This window comes from Hemibagrus wyckioides, linkage group LG18 (assembly GCF_019097595.1).
Source record: "Hemibagrus wyckioides isolate EC202008001 linkage group LG18, SWU_Hwy_1.0, whole genome shotgun sequence".
NCBI lineage: Eukaryota > Metazoa > Chordata > Actinopteri > Siluriformes > Bagridae > Hemibagrus > Hemibagrus wyckioides.
The window spans coordinates 6,438,064-6,458,820 of record NC_080727.1 but is presented as its reverse complement, the minus strand read 5'-3'; the positions used below and the strand labels follow the sequence as shown (position 1 = coordinate 6,458,820).

General features: G+C 41.2%; 1 protein-coding gene across 4 annotated transcripts in view; it reads right to left on the bottom strand.

Annotated features, from left to right (window-relative positions):
• Nucleotides 1–20,540, bottom strand: part of akna (AT-hook transcription factor) — a 28,926-nt gene extending 8,386 nt beyond the window's left edge. For 2 of the 4 annotated variants that reach the window (XR_009207230.1, XM_058415461.1), the window contains exons 1-24: nucleotides 20,021–20,540; nucleotides 18,483–18,663; nucleotides 15,022–15,346; nucleotides 13,896–14,079; nucleotides 12,468–13,260; nucleotides 11,657–11,957; nucleotides 10,937–11,011; nucleotides 8,508–8,664; nucleotides 8,247–8,371; nucleotides 6,968–7,027; nucleotides 6,754–6,875; nucleotides 6,533–6,677; nucleotides 5,952–6,127; nucleotides 5,582–5,746; nucleotides 5,234–5,462; nucleotides 4,617–4,720; nucleotides 4,184–4,452; nucleotides 3,869–4,025; nucleotides 3,134–3,310; nucleotides 1,849–1,982; nucleotides 1,602–1,730; nucleotides 1,361–1,480; nucleotides 1,192–1,281; nucleotides 331–484 (exon numbers count right to left, since the gene is read on the bottom strand). Coding sequence is in view for 3 of the 4 variants with exons in the window: in XM_058415461.1 (XP_058271444.1) it covers nucleotides 331–484; nucleotides 1,192–1,281; nucleotides 1,361–1,480; nucleotides 1,602–1,730; nucleotides 1,849–1,982; nucleotides 3,134–3,310; nucleotides 3,869–4,025; nucleotides 4,184–4,452; nucleotides 4,617–4,720; nucleotides 5,234–5,462; nucleotides 5,582–5,746; nucleotides 5,952–6,127; nucleotides 6,533–6,677; nucleotides 6,754–6,875; nucleotides 6,968–7,027; nucleotides 8,247–8,371; nucleotides 8,508–8,664; nucleotides 10,937–11,011; nucleotides 11,657–11,957; nucleotides 12,468–13,260; nucleotides 13,896–14,079; nucleotides 15,022–15,201 (4,046 nt within the window). In the remaining variant the exon portion in view is untranslated. The remainder of the gene's footprint in view (nucleotides 1–330; nucleotides 485–1,191; nucleotides 1,282–1,360; nucleotides 1,481–1,601; nucleotides 1,731–1,848; nucleotides 1,983–3,133; nucleotides 3,311–3,868; nucleotides 4,026–4,183; nucleotides 4,453–4,616; nucleotides 4,721–5,233; nucleotides 5,463–5,581; nucleotides 5,747–5,951; nucleotides 6,128–6,532; nucleotides 6,678–6,753; nucleotides 6,876–6,967; nucleotides 7,028–8,246; nucleotides 8,372–8,507; nucleotides 8,665–10,936; nucleotides 11,012–11,656; nucleotides 11,958–12,467; nucleotides 13,261–13,895; nucleotides 14,080–15,021; nucleotides 15,347–18,482; nucleotides 18,664–20,020) is intronic. The other 2 variants (XM_058415462.1, XM_058415463.1) reach the window with 2 other exon arrangements.
• Between the last annotated feature and the right edge of the window lie 217 nt (nucleotides 20,541–20,757).

The following is a 20,757-nucleotide window of genomic DNA, read 5'->3' as shown; positions in this document are numbered from 1 at the left end:
AGACAAATTTGTAACAATTAATTTGACATGTTTCTAAGATGGCTGGACTTTCTACCAGAATTATGTTCTGTATGTTCATGTTGATACAGGTAGGTAAAGAAGCTGATGATTTTTGGAAGCTTTTGCCGATTTGCTGATTTATTCATGAACAAAATCTGGATTTAAGGTTGTCTTTAGACTTGGTTATAGATAAGAAGGACTGATTAAATACAGGCCTCCCAGGCATCTTTCTGATGGGACAAAACCAATAAAGAACCAATGCCTACTAGCTAAACACACTATAGTCTCTGACCTGATTTAGAAAGCTGATGCTTATTCTGAGCTACTCACAGGACTGAAGGAACTGAAGCAACAGGCACACACTGGAGAACAGGCACACTACCAATCACTGGAGTGGGAGGTGCTACTGCCAGGTACACGCCCCCGGTCTGCATGTGGGTGGACCTCACTGGCTGAGTTTCCTTCTGCATGGTGCATTGGTATGCTGAAATCGGACACCAGTCATGATTAGACATATATACATTTCAACAATGCATGCAAATCTTATTCTGCTGGACCTGGAATGAAGAATCAATAAAAATAGATCTGGTGCCTTTCTACAGCTATGGATTTTCACACTGGGCTCTAGTCAATGCCTGATGAAGCACAGTCCTCACTGGGTGTGTACTGGGAAGCTTGCGTATTTCTGCCATGGTAATCCAGCCCACCAAATGATTTTACAAACAGACTTCCAAATTAAAACTGGATCCTAATTAAATAAAAGCTCCAGAGCAACTTAGATTTTTTATCTTTTTACACCTGAGCAATTAAGGGTTAAGGGCCTTGCTCAGGGGCCCAGTAGTGGACCTGGGATTCAAACTCACTACCTCCCACTCAGTAATCCAACACCTTAACCACTAAGCTACCACATCTCCTCATCCATCTTTAATATTATGGGCTTTTCTGTGTAAAGACTCTCAGTCTGTTTTGTCAATCTGCTTTGTAGTCGATAAATTCAATGAATAAATACGGATAAATGAACACCCTTAAGAGATGCTGTTTATTTTGTTTGTCAACTAAAGTAGTCCTGCTCACTTGACATTAGACCATGAGTAATGAAGCCCAAGTTTGACGCCTCTGATGATGAAGAACTTTTATTTCATACTTGCAAAATGCAAAGTATAAGTCAGAATAAATAATGTAATTTCTCACCAGATGGAGGGACTGTCTCTCTTTTCTTTGCTCCACACAGTGGACAGTGATTAGAGTAGTAACGAGGTGAGCTGATGTTTCTATCTTGATCTGAAATAAATAAAATTGTACAAGTGAATAAACAATAGACGAGTAAAGCACTGCTCACATAATGAAAGAAAATTCTTACATCCAGAGGATCTGTTGCGTCGTGCCAAACAGTTCAAGCACAAAGGTACCGGCCTTCCTCTGCCTTCAGCCTCAGCATTTCTCACATCTGATCTGTCGGCTGATACGCTACGCCTCTGGCCTTAGGGCAAAATACACTATTATTCATTTCATTCTGTGATGTAAAAAATAAAATCTTTAACAAAAAGCATTACTACAAGCTCACAGATACAGTGTGTGCGTAAGCTATATCAGTATCTTACGATATGAGTGGGTCTTTGGGATTCGTCGGGTTTCAGCCCTCACTCTCCGGGTTGTCTGTGTCATCACGGGTGATGTTGGGATGTGCTTTGGTGTCATGTCTTCAGACTGAGTATGCTCCGAATCCGTACCTATATTTTTAACATGATATAGCAATAACATACAAATAATACATAACCATGAATTATTCCCTAATAAGTGTGTAGATATATATATTGTAGATAGTGTATATTCAGTAAATGTACACACTGGCATCTGGCTCTGGTCTGAAGCGGGGCACAGATGCTGATCTTCTTCTTGGTATACTTCTTTCATGATCACTCTTCACAGTGCCGACAGTCTCTCTTGGTTCTTTCTTGCTGGCTGTCTTTCTCTCCAAAGACCTGCAAAAATTCCAAATATAGAAACGGAAGGTTATGTGTGTTACCTCGGATCGGCTGCTAGGGTGGCTTCCTTCAGAGTTTTCCTGCTTCTTTTCTGAAGACCAATAGCGAAGTCATCGACTTGTGACCATGACCCTGTGTGGGTAGCCTAAAAAGCATGCCAGTTATGCCATGCTGATTCTCTGGCCATTCTACTCAACCCGAGGGATCCATGGAGCCTGGCATCCCTTTAATTAATCCTTCAAGCCTTCTGTTCTATTTGTTTACTTTCAGACTGCTAGGGTGGTTTAGGTTGAATATGAAAGTCTTTCTGATTAGCACATTTCACCAGATAATAACACACAGCAAGTGTTAATACTGCTTCCTACTGAGAGTGAGGATTACTCAGACTCACCACAAAGCACATGAGCTGCAAGAAAGCAATATTCAGTCTATAAAGTAGAGCAAGGTTTAGCAGTGTGGTGTTTTGCTAGTGCATGCCCTATTCTGAGATCCTTATATGCACTTTTGAGGACACATTTGGACTATACCACAAAACAGGTTACGCAATTGATTAGCTATGTCGAATACCAGTCTGCAGCACATTTACTGCTGCTGCTGAATTCAACTCCTGCATTACTCTCTGCTCATTAGAATGCTCAAACAGCAGCACATTTCTCTCCCTGCCCTGACAGCACAGCAAAATATTTGACCTTTTTTCTGCCTAGAGGGCACTGCACTCTCTAAGTGTGTGATAAAGCTCCCAGACAGGCAACAATGGCAAGAGTACATCCATCCATCCATCTTCTATAATCGCTTTATTCTTAATTAAGGTCATGGGGATCTGCTAGGGCCTATCCCAGCACACATGGGGCAAAAGGCAGGGGTACACCCTGGACAGGTTGCCAGCCCATCACAAGGCCACATACAGACAGACACACACAAGCACCTATGGGCAATTTAGAATTACCAATCAACCGAATATCCCTATGGGAGGAAACCAGAGTACACCCACACAAGCATGGGGAGACCATGCAAACTCCAAACCTGCCTGTTCGAACCCAGGACCTTCTTGCTGTCAAGCAACAATGCTAACCACTAAGCCACCGTGCTGTGATATAATAAGTGTGACATATCTAACTTCTATCTAAAATGTTTCTGAAGACAGGTACCTGAAATCACGCTGCCGTGGATGAGGTGTAGATGTGTGAGGACGTGTATGCTCTCTAATATCTTTCGAGTGAGAAGGGGGCGCTCTCATGCGATGGAGAGGACTGGATCCCCTGAGAGTTCCCTCTAAGTGCTCCTTCAGTTTGTGCACCTCTGCCTGAAGAGACTCGATGGCCTCACTAAAAAAAAGAAACAAAACAAAACAAAAAATTAAGAGTTTATATAAGTGTGGAATTGAATGATAGCCGGTGCAGAGGCCAAGCAACATTTGAAGTAGCTTGTGGTACAAATGCATTAACCGTACACAGCATGCTTTATTTTTAGGGTCCACACAACACCATGCAATTTCACACAACATGTGGTAAAGGCAGTTATAAAAATACCTCCCAAATTATGTTCCTCAAGATTATCAACTCTCAATGACTGTAAAAAACAATAGAAGACGTATCATTTAAAATTACAGTCCTTGTGCTCACGTATGTCAGTCAAGGTACACCCCACATACCTAATATCATAAGATATTATTTTAATAATGTTTGTATCAGATATCTTTAAATGTTCAGATTGAATATAACTTTATGCCACTGCTAAAACAATATTTTCTACTCCACTGGGGACTTTACCCCACAATAATATACTGCAGTGCACACAGTCCTTTCAGTGTGTCCACTCTGCAGCAGGCATAAATCTTGGCTTGTTTGCGCTACCGTGCCTACGGCAGCTACAAAGAGACTCACTGGTGATTCGCCAGCTGCCCAGAACTTTGGGCTTTGAGGTGGTCACCATGGTGATAGGGTGCAGTGAGGGAGGAGCTTCTGAGATAAGAAGGATCCTGATTGGACAGTTGTGTGTGTCGGTCACCCTGTCGTGTTCCATCTTCCGATAAGGAATGGGCTAAAGACAAATGGATGAGAGAAGCAGGGAAGGAAATACGATGATATAAAACTCAAAATCCACCCAATTATATGCCCCAAGGCGAGCTCTTTTATCCCTGACCTGTTCTTATTCGGTAAAATGTACGAGCCTCAACACAGAATGTGCGCAATATTTACCACACTCGCTCTGTTGCTCCAGCTCACTAATGCCACTACTAGGCCAAGGCTGGAGAGGTGTACTAGGCCAGCGCAGGGGGGAGCTGGAAGCAGATGAACTTGGAATGTGCCGCATCCTTGCCTCTCCTCTTCTCCCCAAGGACCCTGGAGCACCTCCAGAGGCAATGGCATGGGCTCTAGAAGGATCTGAAGATGGTTGTGTGTGTGCTGGGGCGCTAGACTCAGGATTTATTCGGCACTTTTCCTGTGCGACAGATGGCCTTGTCGCCCTGGAGGAAACAGGAAAAGAGGGTGGAGTAAACATACACACACACACACACACACACACAGTGCAATCTGCCTGAAACATGCAAAATCAACAGCAAACAGAAAAAGAAGGTGCTGAGTGAGTGAGGACAGAAATAGATGTCGAGAGAACTGCAATGGAACCCACCTCACTGCTGACCTCTGCTGGACAGGGCTCTGTACTGCAGGTGTGAGTCGACTGCTCTCTGAGCCCACGAATCCACTATCCGTTTCCGGAGTGACCACACCATCCTACGAAAATCCCAGAAACACAACAAACTATATCTTTCTAAAAGCGTGACTTTCTCTGAGCAGTATAATATACTGGAATACAGTGAAAACATTCAGGAAAACAAATAAAGATGAATATATGACTTCAATAATGTTGTAAAAGGTGTGAGTACAAATGTGGGTCCTCAGTTTAGGCGCGAAATGTAGATATTTAAAACCTTTTACTCTGGCCAGATTATGCTTGAGTATAATTTTCACTTCTTATGTTTTTATATCAGTTATAGGATTTGTGGCAAAATCTATCTGCATCTTCTGCGTGTAAAGGATGTGCAGAATCAAAGACAGCTTCTAGAGACTAATTAAATAAAACACTTTGTTTTCCTGTGATGTGAATTTACCAAAATATTAAAGGTAGGTAGTCTTTAAACAGGGTTTAAGCAAAACTTTGCCTAACATTATGCACTTATTCTGAATTATAATGTAACAAAAGGCTCACATTTATACCCCACTGTATTTCTGAAGTCTCTTACTGACCTGAAGCTGTGCCCTCAGGGCCCTGTCATTCTCTTTAGAGGCCCTTCTTCCCATGGCTGCTCTCTTTCCCCGGCTGCTGTGGGACTTTATGCTACCTGCAGCACTCCTTCCACTGCCCTGTTTCCTTGGTAATGCTGAAGCTGGGACTGGGGCCTCTGGGAGAGTTTCCATAGAGTTACACACATATGAGCTACAAGAGGGGCCTGAGAGAGAGTCTGCCACTGGCAGCCTAAGAGAAAGACGGAGACAGTGAGAGTAAACAGACACGTGAATGAAACAGAAATTTTCATTTCTTGTGGAATTGAAGAGGAAATGCATTAGCTTTAATTATATAATGACCAGACTCACGGCTGGTGAGGTTTGTCTGTGTGCTGCTTGTTTTTACATCTCCATTGCTGTTCACTCTTTATCCTATCAGGGTGAGGAGAATGATTTCCTAACTCCATGGAATTTCGGTCCACCTCAGCTTGGTCTCTGTCCAGCAGCTTGGAGAAATCTCTAAAGTCCTGGTAGCTGAGTATGAGGCAAAAACCAGTACAGCATCATAAATGTATAAGATTCAGATCCTGTTTGTATAATGTCCAGAGTGAATTAAACTACTTTTCACTTTATTCTACTTCAATAGAGTTGAGGATAAAAAATAAAATGCCTGGATTAAAATAGAAATGCTACATAAAGAGTATTTGTTTGTATTTGACCAGGTTCATAAAGCCCTTACTGGTCCATCAGCTTGCTAAAGTCTTTCTCCACACGTTGATGTTTGTGGTCGAGGGGACGGAGGACAGATGGAAGCATGTCTTCTTCACCCTCCTCTCTCTCTCCATCACTCTCCCCACTGACAGAACTCACCTCCAAGCCAACCATGACCTCTGCATGAGCTGCACAGGCGGGGTTCTGTTCAGAGACAGATGAGGAGGTTATAGCAATCAGTAATACTAGTAATAAAGCATACAGCATAGGGTTACAGGATTTATCATATTGTAAATAACATTCATCATAAATTCCCGCTTCATGAAAGATTATCTAGTGTGATATTACTAATCTTAATTTAAGGTAAAGCTTGGATAATTGGATAATATAATATATCATCAGGTGTGGATTCAATCAAAAGTAATCCTGAATGTTGTTGTCTCTCCACACCACCACCTTGTGTTCACACTGAAACCTACATTTCATTTTCTTGCCTCTCTTTCAGATGCAAATTATTCAAGACATGTCTAGTGCCCAGAGGAAGGTTATAGGTCTCACATTTGTGCCCTATAGATGTTTGAGAGTAGGTCAGTGACAGAGATTAAGTACCTCAGGCTGCGGCTCTGTCTCTTTCAGAGAAGCACAGGGCTGAAGGGCATGATGGGGGTCTCTTGGAGTAGCTTCTGGCTGTTCAATCCACTCCTTCAGTTCCTCCAATTGTAACCCTGACTCAAATATCAGACTTTCGAGTTCCCTAAAATACAACAAAGTGAATGACTTATGTGCTCCAATATTTTGCTGCATATCTACAGAAAGTGCTCAGTATTCACCTGTCAGGGTCAAAAGGTCCGGACTTCCCTCCTGTTTGCCTCTGCAGTTGTTGATGCTTTTCACGAGCAGCAAGGTAAGCCTTTTCTATCGACTCCTGTCCCTTAGTCAGCCGAGACAACCCCTGTTTGCAACAGTAAAGTGTTAGAAGGCACGCAACATTGCATATATATACGCATTTACTTTCTGTTAGGAAAAAAAAATGGATAATGATACCTGTGTCTGCTCAGAAGGATTAAGTTTTCTAGTCTTTAGTAGCTTCTCAAACTCATTAACCTGTGAAAAACAATCATTATAAAATTTACACCAAATAGAAATTAATTATTTTCAACAATTGCAAAGGTGCATTTAGTATTCTTTATAGTTAATATAAACTACAACTAATACTGTCACTTGTCACTGCTGTATGGTATTACATAGAACAGCTGGGCAATTATATAAGTGCTATAAGGAGAGTGTTGATGGGTATGAGCTTCCATGCTGCGCTCTCTCAGGATGAGTTTCATTCAAACAGCAGGTCATGCACATGAGTGCATTAGTGCAAAATGATTATGAATTATGTTTCCATATGAATTCTACCTGGAAATGCAATTTGTATCTAATTGATATGAAATGTGATATGTTCTGTATTAGCCCTAACCCGTCATGCTGCCCTAACCCGTCTGTGTATTCTGACACCTTTCTATCAGAACCAGCATTAACTTCTTCAGCAGTTCAACAAAACGTTCCTGTTCTTACTTATGTTATAACAACTAGATACAGTGTTAGTGAAAAGTCCTGAAGACTTTATTGTGGACTAGAAATAAAGTTTCTTCCTCATGGCCCGTCAATATACACTGATCAGGCATAACATTAGGACCACCTGCCTAATATGGTGTTGGTTCCCCTTTTGTTGCCAGAACAGCCCTGACCCATCATGCACTGTGTATTCTGACACCTTTTTATCAGAACCAGCAATTTGAGCAACAGTAGCTCGTCTGTTGGATCGGATCACACGGGCCAGCCTTCACTCCCCACGTGCATCAGTGAGCCTTGGCCGCCCATGACCCTGTCACCGGTTCACCACTGTTCCTTCCTTGGACCACTTTTGATAGATACTGACCACTGCAGACCGGGAACACCCCACAAGAGCTGCAGTTTTGGAGATGCTCTGATCCAGTCGTCTAGCCATCACAATTTGGCCCTTGTCAAACTCGCTCAAATCCTTACGCTTGCCATTTATCCTGCTTCTAACACATCAACTCTGAGGACAAAATGTTCACTTGCTGCCTAATATATCCCACCCACTAACAGGGGCCATGATGAGGAGATAATCAGTGTTGTTCACTTCACCTCTCAGTGTTCATAATGTTATGCCTGATCGGTGTATCACAGCATTAAAAAGCATTTTTTTGATACAGAAAAGATAAAATGGTGAAAATGAATAGCGGTCTGAACATGAACTCCTAGTCTACACTGTAAGGTCGAGGGAAATGGAGGTTTTATATGTCAACACCTGTAGCTGAAATCTCGCCATCTGTTTGGAGAGTGCTTCAGTTAGTGGAGTTGCAGCAGGAGATTCCCGCCAGCTGGAAATAAAAGAGTCCACAGAGGATGGACGAGTGGGTGTCCCTCTGGTAGCTTTCGCGATGTAATAAATAAAACATAATCCAGTTACTTATATGTTCTCTTTACTTTAACAGTAATTTAATTCAGTTCAATTGGATAAATGACCAATCTACAGTTTAACATGCTTGTGTGGTGAGGTTGCTCTCACCTGAGCTGAGCCTTGGCTGAGTCGGCTGGACGGCATTGGTGCCCAGCTCTGCCCTCTGAGCCTGGGGGAAACTCAGAGTCATAACCTTTGACCCCTCCTTCAGAAAACCTGACAGAGCAAGCTGGCTGGGTTTGGGAGGATCTGAGTGTAGGGATACCTGACAAATCACACATATAATAATTCACATTCATTTTAGTTGCTGACAGCTGTTGCTTTCATTTACAGCGTTATTTGATCAGAAGATGTACTGATGCATAGGTGCCAGCATTGCTAACAAGAAGATCCTAGCAGGATCTTAGCGGAGGGGAAAAAATAATGATAATTTTAGGTCAGGTTAGTGGCTTTATGCTGATAGTATAAATAATAACAAATATATATAAATAACATGGTCTAGCTGCACTTTTACTGCTTGCTAGGACAAAACTGTTATGTCTGTATATTATCCAGAAGAGCCTTATATACAAGCCTTTATGCATAAACCTTCTTGTGCAGATTCACTGCAACCTAGATTGCTGAGATCATGGAATATTTGTTTTCAGAAATGGTCTGCAAATAGGAGGGACTGAAAGCTGTCCAAACACAGGACAATATTTGTACACAAAATGACACACACAAGTGTCCAGATATTGTGTGTCTCTGCGGTCAATCGTGCCTGAACAGAAACGACAGAATAACTGCTCCTTGTCGATAAAACATTCAGCCACAATATTACACCAGCGTTTACCTCTATGTGACCCCTGTATCTGTAATACACCACCCTTCTACTCCCCATTACATATGTTACACAGAACAAATACCCCGGTGCAGGAACACTACCAATTTCATTCACATTACTATTTACAGAGTTCACTAATATATACTTTTCTTTTAAACAAGTGTAGAACAGAGACCATTGTTGTGTCTCGTTAGAACGTGTGACACACTGACGCCTACCTCCTACATCCTTATACCTATAAAAGGAAGGACAGATGGCCAGGGCATGAGGGGGTAAGCTCCTTGTAATTAGCACAACAATAAACGCAGCCAGATGGATAAACAGCAACTGGGAGACTGAGTGCTATAAAATCCAGAATTACTGCAAGCCTGTAAAATGGAACCACTGGATCAGATCCATAATCTATCCCCGTATAGTGCACTTTTTTTCCCCTTGCCAGTGAAATTCCTAAATATGTTTCAGTACCTTAGGTTAGTGCACAGTGCTAATTTATTCATTTTTGTAAGGAATAAGAATAGAAAGGAAAGGAAAGGAACGGAAAGTAAAAGGTAAAGATAAGAAAAGGGGAAGGCAGTGCAGCATTTCAGACACAGGGTCAGTCAATGACATGCTAAATAATACTGTCAGGGAGAATGATGTCACGTCCTGTTTCCATCCTATTAATCACAGCGTCACACAGCAGTGGAGAGCACAGAGTGCCTTAAATAGATATTCACTCCTCTTCCACATTTTGTTAGTGTAACAACCAGGAACCAAATTTCACTGCATAGTGATTGTGATTTCATTTATATCTGAAGGTACAAATTTCACTTCTAGGTTGTAACACTGAACTGTACGGCATGTGCACAGCAGACAAACAAAAATAGTAAAACATGCAGCCTGTGAACGACGCTATGGACCCAACACACAAAACATGACGTCAGCAGAAGCTCGACGGTAATAAACCGAAATTAAATGGAGTGGGTGGCTTAGTGGTTAGCACGTTCGCCTTACACCTCCAGCGTCCTGGGTTTGAGCTGTGTGTGTGGAGTTTGCATGTTCTCCGGGTACTCCAGTTTCCTCCCACAGTCCAAAGACATCCTTCTAGGCTGATTGGAGTCTCTAAATTGCCCGCAGTGTGTGAATGAGTGTGTGTGTGTGCCCTGTGATGGGTTGGCACTCTGTCCAGGGTGTATCCTGCCCTGATGCCTGATGACCCCTGAGATAGGCACAGGCTCCCCGTGACCAGAGGATAGATCGGATAAGTGGTACAGACAATGAAATAAATAGGAGTGTTCATCAGTGTGAAATGGCACACTGATTGGGTCATGTGACATGCAGTGGCTGTAGTCCAGTGCTGATTTATTTACAGCCCCTGCAACTGTTATTAAAAAACCTCCTATTGGAAATGCTTGCTGCAAGAAATGACAGAAATCATTCACAGAATAAATATGAATGCGTAAATGACAATAAATTCTTTTGTCAGTGTTAAAACGAGACTGCCATTAAAATAGAATATATAGCAGCTGCCTTGTTCTTGACTGAACATTGAGCACGAGACGTAATCACAGTCTATATATAAAGCCTTCGGACATGAAACAGCATACAGGATTGAGCATCTGACTGTAACAGACAGCTACGGTTAATAAATGCAATCTTTTATTCTCTTTCCTACAGGTGCCAAAAATAGGTTTTGTCTGTGTGTGTTAAAACCTACATAAAAGAAAAATCATACCTTGGCTTCCAAACGTAGCCTGTCAATGGTATTCTCAGCCTCTGCATACTTTGTTAGAAGCCTATTGTAATCCTCCTAAAAGAAGACAAAATGCGTGACATCCCTATTGATTCGCATTGGCTGTGTGGATGCAGCAATCTACAACTGAATAAATTTAGTTTTGATGCTACACAATGAGATGCTTGTGGATCCTATCAGAGAGGAAAAACTGGTCATTTTTTTTTGCCTCTAGTCACATCAGGAAAAAATAAAACACAATAATAAGTGATGCTTTAATTGGAAAATAATCATAATGTTGACGTGTTTTGTTCAGTGTGAATACCACAGCAATTCGTTAGCAATGACAATTTTAATTCAGTTAAAGAGATGCTACATATTTAAAACAGTGTTGTTGAATGGTGAACTCTGATTGGTCAGAAGGTCTGGATTAATTTCCTTAAACAGCAGCTCAATGTTTCTGTTATTATTATTATGATCATCATCATCATCATCATTAAGATGCTAAATGAATATAAACATATTGTTACTTAACAAAGTGAAATTTATAATTGGTGAAGCTCTGAAAGAAAGGTTTTGTTAGCCTTTTTGGGAGGAGTGTCCATTGTCAGTGCTTTGTAACAGTTTCTCAGTGACATGACAATGGAATGGCAATTTATGGTTTATAAACTTGTCTACTAAATATTTAATTGATTAATTAACAGATGAAAATCCTTGCTACACCTGAAGCTGTTGCACCATAGTGCTGGCCTGCAGAGGGCATCGGAACTCCTCGGGCATTGTAGTGTTCGAGGGCTTCTGGGAGTCAGTGGTGGCTATGGAATCTGAGGGCCCTTCAGAATTACTCAACAGAGCTTCCCTTACAATGTCAGCAGGGGACTTGAACATGACAGGAGCTTCAGGTTTTGCATCTTCTTTGGGAGGGGGCTTCCGACTCTTCGGGGGGGTGTATCTGCTTTTAGGGAAACGAACTCTGGGCTCCACTTTGGAAAAATCTGGTAATGGATGACTCAGCTGGCCCTTCCTGAGAACGCAGAGACAATACAAAACAAAATTCAATGTGGATTTAAAGTAGAAGTTTTTAATCACTTGTGAGACCTTCTCTGTTGAAACGAAGTGTGCGAGGTGACTTTTAAAGCAGCAAGACATGGCTGAGATTCTGTCCAGCTAAGAGCAGAGCTAATCTCATGGCTTCATATCCACTCCTGTGGCCAAATCCTGCTCTATCTGATTCATCATGATGTGACTGGTCTTCTGCTGCTGATGGATATCCTGAAGATCTGCACTTCCTAAAACAGTTTAAGCCTTTAAGGTCTCACCCTTGCTAAATAACCTCACCTAGATATGACAGATTTGTGCCTAATGACTGCACTTAATCAGGTGTCACCCATTAGAGGATGGGTTCCCTTCTGAGTCTGGTTTCTCTCTAGGGTTCTTGCAGCACCGTCACCTCTGGCATGCTCATTAGGAATCTACAACTACATCTGGATTTTTTTGTACGGCTGCTGTGTGTTACAGAAACCTCACCACTTACCTCACATCTCTAAGGTCAGTGTAAGATGTTTTAGAGGGTCTGTGATGTCTCCTGTGTCCAGATGTGGAGTCTTTAGCTGTAGACTTTGCAGATGAGTTGAAAGACGAGTAATTCACCTGTGGTGAGGAATTGATCTCTCGAAAAGTGGAAACAGGAGGCTGATGGTGACTTTGCCGAGACCTAGCAGACTTTTGCTTGAATTCAGGTGAACCATTTTCTGACTCAAAGCTCCTCAGTGCAGAAGCAGGCTGTTCTTCCTCCTCCTCAGCTACACTGACAGGTTGGTAAGTCCTAGGGCTGTGTCTGAGTCGACTGCTGTAAGACCCAGCTAGCTCTTCAAACGTTTCACCTTCAATCCCACAGTCACTTGCCTTGTCTTGTAAAGTCAGTTCGGGGACGTTGGGATGGATATGGGTCTGAGGGGCGCTTTTGAAGGAGGGTGAGGAAGACACATGGCTCCTCTCATCACAACTGTTCTGGGAGGGTGCGCAGGTTTCTAAAGTTACTATATCAGATTTGTTATTATTATTCATTCCTTCATGACTGGTGACATCATAACTTTCCATCCAGTTATCCTGGAGAACTATATTCATCTCAAGAGGATGCGACTCGTCTCCTTGCATCTTAATCTCCACGGTCTCATCATTCGGAATTTCTGAAATGAAATCTCTGTCTGGACTTGAATGTGGGATAGGTCTATGGATGTTGAAGCTCTCCTGATCTTCCTCATCAAGTTTCTCTTCATCATCATCATCACTCCAGTCCTCCAGAGAAACACTATATTCAACATCATCTAAGAAAAAAAGAAAAGAAAAGAAAAGAAAATGATGCACAGGAATGCACAGTTAACAGTAATTTAATCACTATTTTAATTTTTAGATTCCTCTACCAATTATACATAAACAACTGGATTTATTTATATTAGAAAATAAGCTTAGTTATATTAGGAGTTTTTATTGGGTCTGGTGAATGACATAACAAGTTACTGCTTCTGAACTAACAATGAAAAGTACACTAGGTTGCCAAATCATTGAATTCAGGTGTTATTTTTCAGGGGTTGGGCTTGGCTACTTAGTTCCAGTGAAAAGAACTCTTATTGCTTCAGCATACCAAGACATTTTGGACAATTTTATTCTCCCAACTTTGTGGGAACAGTTTGGAGACAGCCCCTTCCTGTTTACTTAACAGTGATTTTTGAGGAAAACTGCTATAGTAAAACTATTTAATTCGGTAAAACTGCAAGCCCAGGACTCACTTAGGCCCTTATGTGCAACACCAGAAAACAAGTTCTCAACTGCAGAAAAAGCTTTTCCTCTTTACACGTTTATTAACATTTCATCTCTTGTGAGTATCAAAATTTCTCACCACAATAAATACATTTTATCTAAATAATGTTGTAGTAAGTAATAAAAAATAAAAGGCTGGTACTGTGTGCAGGTGAGAGACAGTCATCTCCTATGGGTTGGGAGAGAGGCTCAGAGTCCAGCAGCTCACTCAGGTGAAAGCTGACATCTCCCAGTACAGGAGGAGGACCATCTTCAGGCTCTGGAGTCCCAACATCTAAAAACATATCCTCTTCTTCCTCTGATACGACCTCGTCTTCTTGCTCCAGCTAAGTGGGAGAAATGCTGGTTACAGATCATTTATATTCACAGAGCTTCATGATCAACCACTGCATGAGGTACACATATCCTAGGTGCACTTTTCAGGCATACAGAGACTCATTATTTGAATGGTGGATGATTCTTAACATCGTTATTAGTGTATCAGTGTATCAGTGTATCACAGCTTCGGTTTCTAAACACTAATAAATTTTTATTTGTGAGTACGATTTGAAGGTGTAAAATTTGTGTCGGCATCAGTGCCAGTTTCTGGCTGGAGGTCAGGACCACTTCGGTATGGAGGTGTATATGTGTATGCATACAACAGCTGTATGCTTTTTGGTTAATTTACTTATAAATTAAATTTAAACATTGTATAAAGGTTCATCGATGCATGTGGGGAGCGAAGGCTGGCCCGTGTGATCCGATCCAACAGACGAGCTACTGTTGCTCAAATTGCTGAAGAAGTTAATAGTGGTTCTGATAGAAAGGTGTCAGAATACACAGTGCATGATGGGTCAGGGCTGTTTTGGCAGCAAAAGGGTTACCAAAACAATATTAGGCAGGTGGTCAAAATGTTACGCCTGATCGATGTACACTTACACTATGCACTACATCCTCTAGTATGAATTTCAGAAGGGTAGTATCGTCTCAGATTGGACTACCAGACTACCATCCGGAAGTATAAAACATTTTCCGGTTGGTGACAAATGGGGTCAAATGCATGTAATGCTAGGCCGCTAGGTTTAGCAGAATAGAGTGGTTAAAAAATAAATCAGATTAGGTAAGCTAATTTAATTTTAAAGATGTTTGTAAGTGCTTCATGAAGTCTCCAACATTCCACACTTCATCATCCGGGTACTTAACGTGCACTTCTTATTTTCTACACCCACTACTTATACTACATAGTGTGCAATTTGGGACTTAACTCCAGGCCTACTAAACATTCGTACCTCCCCTTGTGTCTCTCTCAGGCCAATGATGCCATTCTCATCCATCTGGCTCTGGAAATCCTCGTCTCCGCCTTCGTCCCAACTGAGCTGTGAGCTGACTGGGCTCGGGGGTGAAGAGTATCCTGAGGCGGGGGTCCATGCGCGCACACGCACTCTAGGGGTGTTTCTTTTACCCTCCATTTACTTCGTTTCCTCCTCTGTCTCTCACGCTGCATCGACAAAGTGCATTTGAAGCTTACAGGTCCACTTACTTACTGATATATCAGAGTCTGTCTTCAACATCACGGCTGAGATCCTGGTGTAGCCGAGGTGATGAAACACAAATCTGGAAAGAAAAAGAGAAGAAGCCACACAAACATGAATAATACCACTGAATTACATTTCATCTTATTATCATTGTCGCCTGCACAGACATAAAGTACAGCTTGTTAAAATGAAAAAACAAACGTAGTGGATAACAATCGTCATATTCACAAGTGTCACGACGCAGAGTAAACAAATCCACCGAGCATAATTAAACAGGTTTGAAGAGCACCAGGAAGAAAACAAACAGTCGCCTCGCAGGAAACCAGCGCAGCCCCAGAGATATAGCTGTAAAAGCACAGCTCCTTGAAATTACCACTGCCAATCATTCTGCAGTGAGCGGCACTAACAAACTACGCTGAAAGACTACACACGTGAACGAGATGTTCGCTTGACTGTAAACATCTGTTCCTGTACAAATGTTTGAATAAATCCTTTCATCCTTTTTACGGCTACACTATGATGTCAATATACACTGATCAGGCATAACATTATGACCACCTGCCTAATATTGTGTTGGTTCCCCTTTTGCTGCCAGAACAGCCCTGACCCATCATGCACTGTGTATTCTGACACCTTTCTATCAGAACCAGCAGTTTGAGCAATAGGAGCTCGTCTGTTGGATCGGATCACACGGGCCAGCCTCCACTCTCCACGTGCATCAATGAGCCTTGGCCGGCCATGACCCTCTCGCCGGTTCACCACTGTTCCTTCCTTGGACTTCTTTTGATAGATTTTGACCACTGCAGACCGGGAACACCCCACAAGAGCTGCAGTTTTGGAGATGCTCTGATCCAGTCGTCTAGCCATCACAATTTAACCCTTGTCAAACTCGCTCAAATCCTTATGCTCGCCCATTTTTCCTGCTTCTAACACATCAACTTTGAGGAGAAAATGTTCCCTTGCTGCCTAATATATCCCACCCACTAACAGGTGCCATGATGAGGAGATCATCAGTGTTATTAACTTCACCTGTCAGTGCTCATAATGTTATGGCTGATTAGTGTAGATATGATAAGGTATTAGAACATCCATCCATCCATATCCTATGCAGGCTCATGGGAAGCCTGGAGTCCACAAGGCAGGGGACACCGTGAACAGGGTCCCAGCCCATCACATGATACAATCTCACTTATACACACATAAAAAACAATTTAGAGATGCCAATCAGCCTACAATACATATATTTGAACATGGAGTACCTAGAGGGAACCCCTAAAGCACTAGGAAGAACACACAAACTCTGAGCACATGAAGCGGAGACAGGAATCGAACCTCAGATCCCTGGAGGTGTGAGATATAGGACATACAAGTTTTCGAGTTTCGAATTTCATAAATTACTGAAACTAAATCAGCAATCAGAATCAAGAATCAAACAGTGCTGTCTTATACAACTAAATAATAACAAACCATAAGCTTTATTGTGATAAAGAAAAAAAATGCTTCTAACCTACACTAGCAGCATGATCAGGGTATTCTCTAGACCTTTGTATAATGCTCAATAATGTCAGAGCAAGAACCGAAACATAAGCCTCTTACTGATTCACCATTGGAGACAGAAATGCATCCTTTGACACACCCTTTTACTATGTAAGCTACTTAAACATACCAAATGGCACTCATTTTCATTTCATTTCACTGAAACTCCAGTGAATGCCATCTTTAAATGAAGAATGTAAAGTATCACATAAACTCTCCCGAAGTGGGTACCAGTATTTTTAACATCAGTATGCTATAATTATGGATCTCTTCACCACAGCATGTAAACCACACAAGCTAGAAACACACTAACACACACACATACCCAAACACAGCTAATTCTTTTCTATGCTGAATAGTTACATGCTGGATGATGATACCCCGCTAATTACACGCTTGTTAACACTCTCCAGGCTGCCTGGCAGGTCAAAAGACTTCTGCGGTTGTGGCTAGAACGGTGAACGCTGTATCCGACAGCGCTGGCACACAGCGAATGCTGAGAGAGCCAGTACGTAAGGCTGAGCGGCTACTTATAAGCTACTTATGTTCCAGGGTCACGGCTGAGGACGCAGACCGAGACACAAACCGAAACACGGGAGCTGAAATGGCTGCTTTGGATACTGTTGTTTTTTCTGTTGATTTTGATTAGTCACAATGTGTGGATTCATTTTGTGTAACAGCCGTTCAGGCAGCAGCGCTCGCTGTATAACAAATTACACTAATACACCGAACAGGCATAACATTATGAGCACTGACAGGTGAAGTGAATAACATAATATAAGGGATCTATTAGGCAGTGAATGAACATTTTGTCCCCAAAAGTTGATGTGTTAGAAGCAGGAAAAATGGGCAAGTGTAAGGATTTGAGCGAGTCTGACAAGGGCCAAATTGTGATAATTGTGATGTTCTCAGTCTGCAGTGGTCAGTATCTATTAAAAGTGGTCCAATGAAGGAATAGTGGTGAACAGGGTCATGAGTGGCCAAGGCTCATTGATGCACATGGGGACTGAAAACTGACCAGTGTGGTCCATTCCAACAAACGACCTATTGTTGCTCAAATTGCTGAAGAAGTTAACGGAATGGATGTATATAGCTGCTATAATGCAAGCAACAATAGGAACTAACTTGTTTTACGGATGTTACACAACGTACTTGAATCAATAAAAAGTATTAGCGATGGCGAACTGCTGTGTAATAAGTGGAATAAAACACTTTAGCACACACTGCTATAGGAAAATAATCAACTTCGGCTGCACTGTATTTGTTATGTGCTTACAAATGGACTATGACCCTACACCATGTTCAGCATTAGCCTCTTAATGCCGTTTAGATCATTAAAACTCAATCAAGCAAAGTGCGGCTAAGCCTTAAGTTAATCATAAGAAAGTGCTTTCTCCCTCTCTAGTGAGATGTAATGTACGTGATACTGAGCTTCGTGAGACCATTTCTCCTTTATCCAATAAAAGCTCACTGATACGCCTGGAAATTACGGATATACTGTATATTACGGATGTCTCCATAGTGCTACAACATATAGACAGGCCTTACTAATAGATGAAGCTATTTACTTAAAACATACTGTACATAAGGGGATGTGAAATCCACTTTACAAGAGTCTGACATGTGTTTGACCTTCACTTTATATGAGTAAATCTACGTAAGTCAAAAACTACACTGACCTATTAGTTCCTCAAGACCTCTGGGTGGATGTTGTAGAAAGGACATTATTTACTGTCCAGTGTCACCTAAATAAGGATGAGGTTCCCTTCTGAGCCTGGTTCCTCTCACGGTTTATTCCTCATATCATCTCAGGGAGTTTTTCCTCGCCACCGTCGCCTCAGGCCTGCTCATTAGGGATAACTGTTACGGAACAAAATAGAAACTTAACTTTAAACTTTATCATTTTTTTCTATGTTTCTAGACTACTATAAAGCTGCTTTGAGACAATGTCCATTGTTAAAAGTGCTATACAAATAAACTGAACTGAATTAATATCAGTGGGATACTATGGCAGCCCTTATACACACTTATACATTGAAACATCGAATGACTACAAGATTCATCTTTGCATTTTTGCCATCTGCATACGATGCTCTTAATAGATGACTTTTTTGTTCAGATTATTTTGTGGAACCAAGTATATCAAACACTAATGCAAAGCTTGGAAGAAAAACACACAGAATAGTATTAAAGGAGTGATGCTGGGGCTGATTTCATTCTAGCCCAGTCTGTAGATTCATCAGTGACAGTCAGAGCAAAACAACTCCTGGATTTGGGCTACATTTAGGTTGATATTTTTTTAGCAGGGATTCAATGAATGCATGTGAAATATGAGTAGGGAATTTAAGGAGCATAAACAAGGTGGATTATTTACCCTATCCTTATTTTTTCCTCCTTAATAACTTCGGTGGAGAAATTAAAAGTAGACACAGTTTATCTAATCAATGTACACATTACAGAAAGTGACGTATAACAGACGTTAATGGTTTGAATGAAAGGGTTGCCATGTTTCAGTTTTCCAGGTTTGGTAAACAAATGAAATAAAGTTCCACCCAATGTGTATTCCTGTCTGTCACCAGGTGATCCTGGGATAAACTCCGGACCAGGATAAAGTGTGAACTGAAGATGAATGAATGAATATTTAGCAAAAACCTTGGAAGTGTTTAAATCATGAATCGTTCTTATCATGCAATTGATGAGACCATGTGAAATAATGCATTGCTCAGCCTTAACAGTTGAATTATTGATAGATTTTAGATTCCATTTAACATCACCATCGGGCGTCACGGGTAATAACCATAGTTACAATAAACCCTTGTGGAAAAATCCAGCTTGGCTTGACCAGGTACCAGTTAAACTGGTCTTTACCAGTTTGGTAAGTGGCAGAAGAGGGAAAAAAACCTTATTTTAAGAGAATAACACAAAAATTCATTTATTCAAGAAATAAGGAAGCTGGTAAAAAACTTTTCAGCTCACAAAGATCTTCTACCAGTTTGATCAGCCTGGCATGTGTAAGTTTTTCAACTAGTAGCCAGTCCAACTAATGGTCAAAGTGTATAGAGCATTACTTACCATAATGCACCATGGTCAACAACACGATACTAACTATAATTACCGTAAATCACCACATATAAGAGCAATACAATCCAACCACATAAAAAAATATAATACCTGGCTGCAGTAAGCAACAGCGGAACTTTTTAAAAGCTTAACTTACCCTAATTCGGGTATCCAGAACTATGCAAAATTTATTTTAAAAAGAAAAGTCTTCTTTTATTTTAGTTGTTCGGTTCCTCAAAATCAGTGTAGTTGATACCGAGGCCTCGAGTCTCCGTTACCTAGAGAACAACAACACAAGCTGCCTCGCGACTCCCTCCCACCATCACCAAGCGACCACAGGAACACACACTTTCACCCAAACGCCTCTTCTTTCACCTTCCTCATATTATACACACCACTATATATACACACACAGTACACCATGATCCTCTCTACACTTTTGCTTTTCTTTTCAAGTTTCCACTTGTTTCGGTAATCGCTTTCCCGAGGCGCTCGTGCAGATGTGTCGACTCTCGTCTTCAACCGAGTCCTTTCACTTTTTTCCTCATACTTTTAGGAAGTAACGTTACAGCTACAGCTCTGTCTTCTAAACAGTTCAATTTGTTAACAAATGAATAAAAAATATATACGTATATAAATCTTTACATTGATTACGGCTAAAGAGCATGCCACACTGATTCATATATTTGCATAATAATAATAATAATAATAAAACGTAACGCTGAGGCGAAATATAATTGGCTGAGACGTGAAAAGGGGAGGAGCAGACAAATCCGAACCGTTGACTTTAGTCTTTAGTATAATAATGAACAGTGCTTAATGAATCCACAGTGTTTATTCATTTATCAAGTTTTTAGATAAGAACTTAATATCCATTTTTATTATTTTTTTTTA